At 39.6% G+C, this 12,275-nt stretch overlaps 1 protein-coding gene across 12 annotated transcripts in view; it reads left to right on the top strand.

The window, feature by feature from the left end:
- The window catches only part of PTPN5 (protein tyrosine phosphatase non-receptor type 5), a 70,251-nt gene extending 61,022 nt beyond the window's left edge, over nucleotides 1-9,229 (top strand). For 11 of the 12 annotated variants that reach the window (XM_081904032.1, XM_081904029.1, XM_081904026.1 and 8 more), the window contains 3 exons: nucleotides 2,491-2,651; nucleotides 6,170-6,283; nucleotides 8,591-9,229. In XM_081904032.1, coding sequence (XP_081760158.1) covers nucleotides 2,491-2,651; nucleotides 6,170-6,283; nucleotides 8,591-8,687 — 372 coding nt within the window. In that variant the 3' untranslated portion in view covers nucleotides 8,688-9,229. The remainder of the gene's footprint in view (nucleotides 1-2,490; nucleotides 2,652-6,169; nucleotides 6,284-8,590) is intronic. The other variant, XR_014166248.1, reaches the window with a different exon arrangement.
- Nucleotides 9,230-12,275: the final 3,046 nt, after the last annotated feature.

Here is a 12,275-nt window from a genome sequence, read left to right as displayed (position 1 = left end):
ACCAGGAGTGGCTTATCAAAATGTTTTGAGGATGGAAGTGAAGACTGAGAGTTTCAAGAGAGAGCTCTAGAACAACAACCACCTGTTTAATTTTATCTTTTTACCTCTCAAAGATCTCAGTAAGGATTTTGTTTTCAGTTGTACAGTGGTACCTCGAATTACATACGCTTCAGGTTACAGACGCTTCAGGTTACAGACTCCGCTAACCCAGAAATAGTACCTTGGGTTAAGAACTTTGCTTCAGGATGAGAACAGAAATGGCGCAGCAGCAGCGCAGCAGAAGTGGGAGGCCCCATTAGCTAAAGTGGTGCTTCAGGTTAAGAACAGTTTCAGGTTGAGAACAGACCTCCAGAACGAATTAGGTTCTTAACCTGAGGTACCACTGTATTTCAAAAAGCCATTATTATTATTATTATTATTATTATTATTATTATTATTATTATTATTATTATTATTATTACTACTACTACTACTACTACTACTACTTTATTTTATTATTAATTATTATAGCTCATTAAGCTTGGTTTCCTTCCACTGTAGCCTAAAGTTTACTGAGCCTTTTGCCGGTAAAGATTTGGGGGTCTTTTAAAGGATTTATAAAAGAGAAGTTGGATACAGTGTTGTTTTGTTGGAAGGTTTTAAGTGGTGTTAAAGACTACATTTTCAGCTGCCAACTAGAATGCTTAATTTATCTTTATGTGTTCTCTGACTGAGTAACAGACATCACAGCCTAATCTCCTGTGACCTGTTGCACTGGAAGCCAGTGGTGTACCGTGGGAGTGCAGGGGGGCCCGGCCGCACCGGGCGCAACATCTGGGGGTTAGGGTTAGGGGGCGCAAATCCACGGGTTAGGGGGCGCAAAACCACAGGTTAGGGTGCGCAAATTACTTGCCTTGCCCCGGGTGCTGACAACCCACGCTACGCCACTGCTGGAAGCAAAGTGTTCAAGGCCACTTCTATTCGTGCTTCTGTTCATAAATGTTTGTAATGTTGTTGGGCCAGTGGCATGAGCAGGTATCCAGCTGTATGACGTCTGCAGTTGGGTGTCTTCAGTGCTGTTGTGCCACAAAGGCTCCTTCCAGCACCATCTTTGGCACAAATGGAGCTACACAGGACTCTTGCCCAGGGCCATACAGAGCAACCAGGTGCAATCAAGATCCGTTCTCCCTCTTCTGCCAGCAACCATCATAAGCGTAATTTAATGACATACGGAGATTCATAAAACAGTAAATCTTCCACACCTCCCATAAGCAACATCTTCTGTCATAGTTATATGATTTATAGGGTTGGAGTATTAAGTGTTGGTGGTTTCAGTTTCTCTCTGGGTTTTGTTTATGTACTAAATCCAAACTTCACTGGTCAAAATGCTTAGTGCTATGTATTTCCTTCATGCCATTCCCACACATCAGAACGCCTAAAAATCAACTGCACTCCAATAGTTATTAATGATTTCAACTGATTTAAAGTTTAAGATCATAAGAAGATCATTTAAGCTGGTCTTGATTATTTAAGTTTTAGTACTAAATGTTGCTTTTCTTGGGCCCTTCCATAGATGCCTATATTTGAAAGTAACTGTTTAGCACAGTGTAAAATTTCCCCATCAATGCCTAAAAGGTTGAAGCAAATATTCCATTGACCTCTAGTTCCAATCGGGCACAAGATTAAGCAGCCATAAAGTGAAGCAGGCTGAATTAATTAGCATGCCTGAAAACTGAACAGCATATCTGTTGATTCAACAGGGGTATTATTATATTTTTGGAAAAGAAAGCTTTATGTCTTACGCTTTCACAGAGAGTGACATGTGGTATATGCAGTTAGAAATAGCTGTCTGTCTATTAGGTTATAAATATGATTTCTTTCAATTTATGTTCCTAATATTATTAAGAACATAATTATATTTTGAAAACAGCTCTTCAGTTTGCTGAATAGCAGCAAGAAAGTATGACCTCTGAAAAGTGTAAATTGCCTACATTGCCAACATAGTATTGCAAGCCTTAATTTTACTCTGATGTCACAAGTTAGTCCAGGAGGCCATCTCAGGATAGCAGCAGAGTCAGTGTGGCTTTGCCAGCAATTGGCGTTAATTATATATTTAAAGTTATTTATATACCATTCATGAAAGATAGCTGCAAAGATATTGTTGCAGTTTGCAGTTTTAAATAAAGCAACACATCATTAAATCTGGGCAAAAAGACATGAAAATATATAATTTTCAAAAATAATAATGATTTTGGAAGAAGACTACATAGCACAACAGATCCTTATGCATCTTTGGGGAGAATAATGTAGCTTTAAGACAGGTTAAATATTTCATCTTTATATTTAATTTTCTATCTTGTTATCAGCCCTTATTGCACAAATCCCCTTTGAGAAGGGTTAGTAAACTGCATACCCCAAGAAAATGTTTTTTAAAACTCATTAAGGAGTCTCACCTTTTGGAAAATACCTTTTCTGGTTGCCTATATAAATCTCTTTATAACTCTCTTATAGAAGGGTGAAGAAATAAGAAATCTGAAACACTACTGGTATACTTCCTGGCCAGATCAGAAGACTCCTGATCAAGCACCAGCCCTGTTGCAGCTGGTTCAGGAAGTGGAAGAGGCCACCCAGTGTGCAGAAGAACAGAATGCTCCAATCATAGTTCACTGCAGGTAGCTTAATTATGCATTGTTAAACCACCATGAAGAGAGAGGAAAGAACATGGGAAGTTTTAAGGAAGTTGTGTTGTGTTAAAGTAACCTTCTCTCGCAATGCTGATCTAGAGAGTTCAGGTATCTGACAAAGTGTGCATGCACACTAAAACTCATACCAATAACAAATTTAGTTGGTCTCTAAGGTGCTACTGGAAGGAATTTTTAAATTTTGTTTCGACTACGGCAGACCAACGCGGCTACCTACCTGTAACTAGAGAGTACAATTTCTGCATGATCCACCTGCTGTGAAAAACTGCTTTTAACTACTGTTCTGTTAGCCTATGTCAGGTAAGGTAGTGAGGAAGCATCTCTTGCTTCTAATTTGGCACTGGAACTTCAAAGAGAAGTCGTCCCCCCCAACCCCAACCCCCCAGAATTATGGCCCCAGAAGCCTTTGTGATGTGAAAACCTTATACCGACATTTTCACTTGAGTTTGTGCTGGAAGTGACCTGACTCTTTTATTGTCCCCATCTGCTGTGCAGATGGAATGGAAAAGAGCGTGGGTTGCTTAATTAACCATGCAATGTGGGGAAACAGTCAGTTTAAAGGGGGGGGTAAGAGATAGGCTCATTTAATTCTTTTTCCTAGGCTGGCAGTGACCCGGTTTCTGAGGTGAAGCTGCAGCCATTTCCCCCAACATAATTCTGCCACTCATTTTTTGTAATGACATCCAGGTGACACTGAAGGAATTTGCAGGTGAATCAACATTATACACATGTGTGTGCGCACACAGAGATATATATATATATAGGGGAAATTATGCAAATTTGACCTTCTCACATATCATTCTCTAGGTGGAGTCCTGGGGTCACATGGTACATTCAATTCATAGTGGACAGGAGTTCTCCTCCACTGTGAGAATTGCCCAGTTAGCATATGAACTGGATTCATATAAAGTGACTCATAGTCTCTGGGAAAGTCGCTGTTATGAATGATCTATGTGCGTGAGGGAGAGGGAAGGAGAGAGAGATGAAGATCATCCTTATCCTTGTAAAAATTCATAGCTTTGTTCTTGGGCTTTCCTGGGCTTGTTCACAGTAGAAAATGACAGACTTGCTTTTTAAATAAAAATAAATACTAAAATAGATTTTGATTTTTTTTTATGAATATCATAAGAGCAGCCAAGCATGCATGTAAAATGAGCAGAGATCAGCTATCATAAATTATACATTGAAATGAAAGACTAGTTAGTGTTCTCATACAAAATAAATTCAGGTTCTGATAACATAAGTTCCTTTTTTTTTATACCACTGGACTTTGGCAGGCAGCAGGGAACATTCCTATTTTAAAGCAGATATCCTTTTTGATACGGTTACAGAAAGAGTCCATAATTGACCATATATAATGACAATCATTTAATGTCATGACAGTAGATGGAGAAATTTTAAAACCAAATATGAGCATTCCTTGTACAAACTGGCCTGGGGGGGTGGGAACCAATGAGATCCTGGTGGCCTTAAATGTACTGTGATGTACGTTTATGCACAAATATCAGTATGCCAAACCTCTTAAAGTAATCTTAAAAGTATATCTGCATAATATAGCAAAATCAGTTTTCTAAAACAGCTTTTTGCCAGAATTCTCAGTTTATCCTGCGTTCACAAGTGCTGTGTCAATGTATCTTAATAGAATGCTATTTTATCCAGACTCCTACCTGTCCAATTTTGATGGTCCTCTTGTCCAATGCCCTTATCCCAGCCATTCAGATACATTTTGTAACTTGTTTAAATGAGGAAAGTACTGCTGCATAATGCATGTAGCAACTGTCCTTAAAGAATACTCCATTATACAACATGCTTTGTCGCTTTTGCTTCTCATTTTTCATTAAAATAATTTTAAAATAATAAATAGAATTTATCACTTGCTGCCACCCATAAATGCAATACAAGAACAACTCTGGTCAATAACCAAAGATTAACCTGAAGAACAATACTGTTGCAGTGTTAGAGACCAGGGGATCTTTTATTTTATTTTGGTGGTGGTTGGTGGAAACAGTGTCCTGTACACTTCTCTAAAGAGCTGGATGAAAAGACTGCCCACAAGTAGCATTTCTTTATTTCCCCCGAGGGCACAGCTGGTGGCCAAAATTATCTAAGTGACAATGAATGAAAATCCATTTGAGATGCTACCAGCACTTCTTGAGACCTGCAAAATGGGGAAAGCTCTTGGACTGAGGAGTAATTGTTATTTGCTGCTTCCATTATTTAAAGTGACATGTTGACATATCAGGCCTGACAGAAGCCAGATGGCTCACCTAACATCTGTCTGGCATTGCACCCTGTAATATTTTCCTCCAATCTGTGGTAATCTTTCACTGAATATATATATATATATGTATGGCTGATGGTTAGAACATTAGTTTCTGTCTTTTTCATTTCCTCAAATAAATGAGAACTGCTTATTCTGGACAAGGAAAACATCTTATTAAACTGTCTCTCTGCATACCAGATTCTCACAAACTCTCCTTATGGGGTACACAGAGGTTATGCCAACTGAGTTTCAATGGTGGGGGCAAAAACAAACACAGACATACCCCTTGCTTAATGGTTTAGGGCCAAATTAAATACATGTAAGACGCAAGTACACTCTGATTAACTGAGTCTTCTTATCTGTTACTGCTTTCTTCAAACCACACTTACCAAAGTAAAAAAATCAGCTACTTAAAATTTAAAAACCTATTGCAGACCTAGGTATAGTTTCTGCCCACATTCTGGGCTGGCTGGCTTGCAGCGTTAAACCACAATTTACAATAAACTATGAACGCTTTAGGGACACGGGTGGCACTGTGGGTTAAACCACAGAACCTAAGGCTTGCCGATCAGAAGGTTGGCGGTTCGAATCCCCGCAGTGGAGTGAGCTCCCATTGTTCGGTCCCTGCTCCTGCCAACCTAGCAGTTCAAAAGCACACAGTGCAAGTAGATAAATAGGCGGGAAGGTAAACGGCGTTTCCGTGTGCTGCTCTGGTTTGCCAGAAGCAGCTTAGTCATGCTGGCCACATGACCTGGAAGCTGTACGTCGGCTCCCTCAGCCAATAAAGCGAGATGAGCGCCGCAACCCCAGAGTCGGTCACAACTTGACCTAACTGTCAGGTCTTTACCTTTATGAACACTTTGTTCTTCCCTTGCTGCTGATTGTGCCATGTGGGGATGAAACATGATAGAAGGCTTGTCCACATGTTCACCCGAACACAGACAGGTTCAAGCTATCCCAACACACGTACAAGTGCAGGTGCGAAAGTGTACACTTGTTCAACTGTTTTGTACAAAGGTACACACACCACACTCGCTGTTTGAATGTTACTGGTGAACATTCATAGAGTCTGACTTGCCGTGAGGAGCGATCCTGAGCATGCAGCTTGTTTCTCTCCAAGGCTTTGTACATTTGGCAAGGGTACATCTGAAATACTAAGAGAATAATTGATGCTCTTTCTGAAAATTCCCACCTTCATTTTCTGTTCCTCTCTCTCTCTGGCCAGTGCAGGGATTGGTAGGACTGGCTGCTTTATCGCCACCAGCATTTGCTGCAAACAGTGGAAGAACGAGGGCGCAGTTGACATACTCAGAACAACCTGCCAGCTACGGCTAGACAGGTGAGAGAATCTTGTATTATTGTCTTTTTCACTTTTCCTTCAAAAACAAACACTGTAGACCCAATGCTTTCTTCTTTTTTAGCATATGAACAGAGTTTGTCTCTTTGGGAAAGTATTGCTGCTGTACAAATCATTTATAACAGGGGGGGAGACCTGTGGTCTTCCAGGTGCCATTGGGCTATAAACCCCATCACCCCTGACCACTGTCCCATGTGGACTGGGGCTGATAGGAACTCGAGTACTGCAATATCTGTAGAGCTACAGGTTGCCCATCATTGTTGTTTAAAGAAAGTATTGGGGAATAGATACAAGGACTGGGTTCATGGCTAGTGTAAACCAAGGTTTATGAATCAACAATAAGCCATGGCTTACTAATGTGGTTTGTTCATGGTTGATAAAGCATGACTGAGCCACTGGCTGGGTTTGGACAATCAAATTAAATCATAGTTTAGAAACCATGGTTTAGCATTTCATGTGAAGCAGGTCTTGTACAATGGGAAGTCTCCCCCCCTTTTTTTTTACATTCACTTTTAAGTCTTGCCTTTTGAAACATTGAAACATTTTTACCATTTGATTTTATCTTTTTTTAAAAAAATCTCTTTCTTGTTTTTATTCCATTGTAGTTAGTTAAAAAAAGAGGGTACATTACAATGACAAATTTGGATATTTCTGAGAAAAAATATTGGAAGCAGCCACACAAGATAAAAATGAAATTACAGACTATTAAGAATGTAATGAATGGTTTAATGAGAATTAATTACATTTGTATTATTTACAAGTGACAGGTGTATTCAGAATGTCAGAAATACTGATTTGATGACTTAAATATGTGATCAATTTCACTGAAATCACTGAAACATAACTTCAGAATAAACTTGAACTGTTAAATAGATGAAATTAGTTGGATTCACTGTTACCATGCAACATGTGAGCAGCGTGATGTTAGCGAAGTGGAATGTCAACTCAGACTTAGAATAAGCTTAACTGAATATGCAGGGAGAAATTTATAGCTTTTTGGGGGGATATATATTTTATACAGATGTATAGATATGAATACAGATCCCATAAGGGCATTCATATCTTCCAGTTGTAACATGGAAAGTTATTGGGGGGACGGGGGGACGGGATTAGTGCACAACAGTACTTCAGACATCACTCCTGTAGCTAGATTGCCATCTTGTGGTCATATGTAACCATTTCACCTGTACCAGGAAGGCTATAGAGCAGGCATAAGCAAACTCAGCCCTCCTGATGTTTTGGGACTACAGCTCTCATCATCCCTAGCTAACAGGACCAGTGGTCAGGGATGATGGGAACTGTAGTCCAACAACAGCTAGGGGGCCGAGTTTGCCTATGCCTGCTATAGAGAATTGCATGAAAGGAAAGTTGATACATGCCTTCAACTTCAGTAACAGCTGAGAAGTACTATAAGGACTGGGAACACAGTTGATCCAACACCAGTAGGTGGTGTATAAATAAATACTCGTCTAAATAAAAAAGCAGGCTTGGAATCTACACCATATTTATCTCTTACTTTCCATGAACATTAAAAAGCATATCTTGCTGCTACACCCAAAAGCCAGGGTGAACCTCACCTGGCTTATCTGACCTCCAAAGAATGTAAAATTGTGGGCCGGATACCATACTCTGAATTTAAATGTTGTATCACAGAGAATGCATATAGCACTGACAGCAACAGCTCTTGTGCATCATGAGGGCAAGTAGTCAGAGAGGAGCACTGATTTTCGTTGATTAGGCTTTAGTTAGCTTCCCAAACATGGCATCAGGCAGGCTGCTGGAACCTTCCATCTTACTATACCATGGCTGTCATTATTCTGACTCTATTGGCCAGGTGTAAATAGATTTGGGGAACCCGATTCAAAACCTTTTTGTTGTGCTTTGTATCAACAACTGCAGAATTAAACTCACTTTTTCCAAACAAAGTCTATGACCTAAAAGTAATTGCATGTGATCTTTGGCATCTCTGTGATACATTACCAGTGTGATTATGCCAAGCAGATACAGTGAGATTAATGTTATATTTTGATAATGTTTTTGGGAAGCATTTAGCACAGATCCTAGACCTTAAAACTCTGGTATGTTACCCCAGTGATCTTATATGCAACCCTAGGAACTCAATACCATTACCAGTAGGAAGACTATTCAAAACCAATAGACTTAGGATCAGTTTTTTTGTGTTTAGCTCCCCCCACCCCAATTTGTGCTGTATTATTTTTGTTAATAGTTTTGAGATACACAATGGATATCTGCTTCCAAATCTCCCCCCTCCCCCGTTTCTCTTCCCAGGGGAGGAATGATCCAGACCTGTGAACAGTATCAGTTTGTCCACCATGTCATGAGCTTATATGAAAAGCAGTTTTCTAGAGCAGCAGCAGAGGAATAAAGATTCGTGAAAAATTGTTATGAAACAAACCAACAGAACTCTGGCCACAAATTGTATGTATTCTAGAGCTGAGAAGACACACGTGGGAATTTCAGAATAGAAGATATTTATTTATAAATATATATATAAATATATATAATATATATAGTTTTACTTTCAAAATGCTTTATTTTGCATTTAAGAGCTAAGATACCGCTTTTCTTCAACATGTGACAGGACATCATCTTCACCCCCCAAAAAGGCCTATTTATACTGTAAATAAGATCAGTAGCTTCATTTATTACAAAATTTTAAAATATCATTGTCAGATTTGCTATTTTAAAAAACGAATTACAAAATTGCTACTAGATCCAAATACAGTGCAAAAGTCTTTGATAAATGTATTGCTTAAGTCTGTAATGTATGTTTACTAAGCTTGAAAAGTAACTTTTTTGCCTTTTTTCTGATGGATTGTTTTTACATTTTAAACTACCGGATACTGTGTATATCATAAGACCTTCTGAGTCTGTGCATTAAAGGATTCAAATGGATTCATACTGAAATTATTTATGGTTCATGCCTGGTATGTTTTGAAAGTCCCTTCAAGATAGCTGTGGTATCAAAATGATGCAGAAAGAAGCTATTTAGAATTGATTGCTTTTTCCGTCTGTATAGCATTCCTTCGTAATGGTGGGGGTGAGAGATTTGAAAGTTTCTCTTGGGGTAACTCAATGGGTAGAATTTGCTTTATGGTTCCAGTACTACACCCTCATGGTTTTGCTCTGTGAGACAAAAATAACATTAGGATAAAAGCTTCCATTGGTGCCAACTGAAGCTTTTTCTCCTATCCTAATTGCTGAATGTGAGGTCCAGTATATCTGAAGGAGCGTCTCCACCCCCATCGTTCTATCTGGACACTGAGGTCCAGCACCGAGGGACTTCTGGTAGTTCCCTCACTGCGAGAAGCCAAGTTAAAGGGAACCAGGCAGGGCCTTCTCGGTAGTGGCACCCTCCCTGTGGAACAGCCCCTCACCAGATGTCAAAGAGAACAACAACTACCAGACGTTTAGAAGACATCTGAAGGCAGCCTTGTTTAGGGAAGTTTTTAATATTTGGTGCATTATTGTATTTTAATATTTTGTTGGAAGATGCCCAGGGTGGCTGGGGAAGCCCAGCCAGATGGGTGGGGTATAAATAATAAATTATTATTATTAGGGATTTTTTTAAAAAAGCACACAACATTACTGTTAATCATGTTGTCAGCATTGTGTGTAGTTAGGTTCTAAAGTGAGGGGGAGTTGTGAATGAAGACACACATGGCCACTTTGAATGACCTCAGCCTGGATCCACAAACCATATCACAAGGAGTTAGATTTGTGGATCAGTCCTCTTAACTGATCCATATATTTGTGGTACTTGGGCGTTCAAAAAGCTTTTGACAAAGTCTCTTAGCAAAGATTCCTGGGTAAACTTAGCTGTGACAGGATGTCTCTTAATATACGTAGTTCAAGAACAGGAAGCAGGATTAATGGAAGTTCTCACAACGGAGGTAAGTAAGAACTAGGGTCCTCCAAGGGTCTGATGTGGGAGCATCACTATTTAGCTTTCTCATCAATGATCTGGTATTAGGGGTTGACAGTGAAGTCTCGCAAGTTTGGTGTCTTTAGCAAATTATTTTAAAAAATCAAAAAGATTGTGAAAAGCTTCAAGCTGTTCTCTCCAAACTGGGTGAATGAGCAATTCAACTGCATTTGCCATTTTAGATAAGTAAGTGTAAGTAATGCACATCTGAGCTAGGGGTTGGAATCTTAACATATACTCTGATGGGGTCTCAGCTTGGAAGTGGATAGTGGAGGACTGGAGGAAAGTTGCAATGTTTAGATTAGGGAAAAGGCAAGTAGGGTGAAAAACTGAATAGCAAGAGATTCAAATAGACAAAAGGAAGAATGTGGAATTTGCTTCCATAAAATGTAAGGATATGCATTAACTTAGACTGCTTTGCATTCTGTAGGGAGTGATTGCGTTAAAATGGCTTAAGCAGGCTTAAAGGTTGGTGGCTGTAGCTGAAACCACAAGAAATCTAGCAAGGGAACATGCCACTAAACACTGGATAATTTCCATTCATTTCCATGGGACCTGTGCAAGAACTGCTCTGAGCCTCACTTTCAGATGTAGCCTTTTGTTGTTCATCTGTAGGCCTTGGGCATTGTTCCTTTGGTGCCAGCTTATATACTGTAGTCAGAAAAAAATTAGCAGATGGCATTTAGACTAAAATACTTAGAGTTGCAAATTGGGCTGTTTTTGTGTGTGTTAAACTGCTCCCCTTTTTTGAAAAAACCAAAACCCTCCATATGCAATAAAAACCTAGTGTGGCAGAGAGAAGGATTTTCTTTTCACATGACATGTTCCCCCCCCCCCCTGCTGTTTCTTATAGATCCTTCCAATTCCAGAGTTCCATTCAAGGGCATCCTACAAATTTTGACTGTGTGTGTGTGTGTTGAATACAATTTGCTTCCAGGTCCTATCTTTTAAAATGAACACAGCTAAGAACATGAGGGAGAGGCAATTTCTGTAGCTGCATGTATGCCTTATATATATGAGAAGTTTCAGCGCTTGCTTGAGTCAAGGTTTTATTATTATGTTTGACCCCAGTTGAAGTCCCAGTGGCAGCTTCAAGACTTCTTCTCTACTCTTATAAGGTAACATCTTTCTGCGGCAATCTCTCCCCCAGGGATCTGATGGAGAGCCTTTGGAACAGCAGCTCTTCCTGCTTTGCATAGTCATCTGCTCTTCCCGCGAAAACAAGCATGAGGGAAATGTGCTGCAGGAGCTAAAAAAAGGCTCCAAAATAAAAGCGAGAAGCGATGAATGTTTCCAGTGGGGGGAAAAAGGGTGGTCAGATAGTTTCTTATTTGGTTATATTAGGGAAGTCTTGATGGTGTGTGGGGGGGCAATCCTTTTTTTAAAAAAAATGTAGCATCTCTAGAACTTGGGTCAGAATTACAGAGTATGAAATGGTGTCTCTGTGCCAAGTACGGTATCACTCCCTCCATAATGTGAAGCAACGTACCCCATGTTGTGATGTCATCCTGAGCATTTCTGTGCCCGCAACCCAGGCAGCCAATGAAGTACAGTGAGGCTAAGGAACTGTATAATGTCATAATGATATGGAGCTATACAATATGGAAATACAATAATAAGTTTTAAGTTATGGGTGGAGCTCTACATTGCAAGAGAAACTTATTGTTATGCCCCTAGAGGCCCTACATAACTGCTTAGAAGTAGGCAAACTACTTACATTATATCCTTTTATTAGCTGACCTTCTGGTCAGCCACCTACTGGAGTTTGGCTTTGGAAAGGGCAGACATTTTGTGATTAAGCATGACATTTTTCAGTAAGAAAATTAATTTTTCTGCCTTAGCATGGATCCATGCTAGAGCTCTTCACAGTTTGCAATGCTTTCAGTTGCTTCCGTAATGAAAACTGAGAGGGCAGAAACAATGGCCATGATAAATGACATATTGCGACATTTGTGAGAATATAAAACCCCTCAAGAAGCTGAGAAATATGTTTAAGTGAGGTGTATTGAAGCAGCTCCAAATGAGGTT

This window comes from Podarcis melisellensis, assembly GCF_964234715.1.
Source record: "Podarcis melisellensis genome assembly, chromosome: 1".
NCBI lineage: Eukaryota > Metazoa > Chordata > Lepidosauria > Squamata > Lacertidae > Podarcis > Podarcis melisellensis.
Note: the sequence above shows the minus strand (reverse complement) of the source record. Positions and strands in the feature narration are given on the sequence as shown.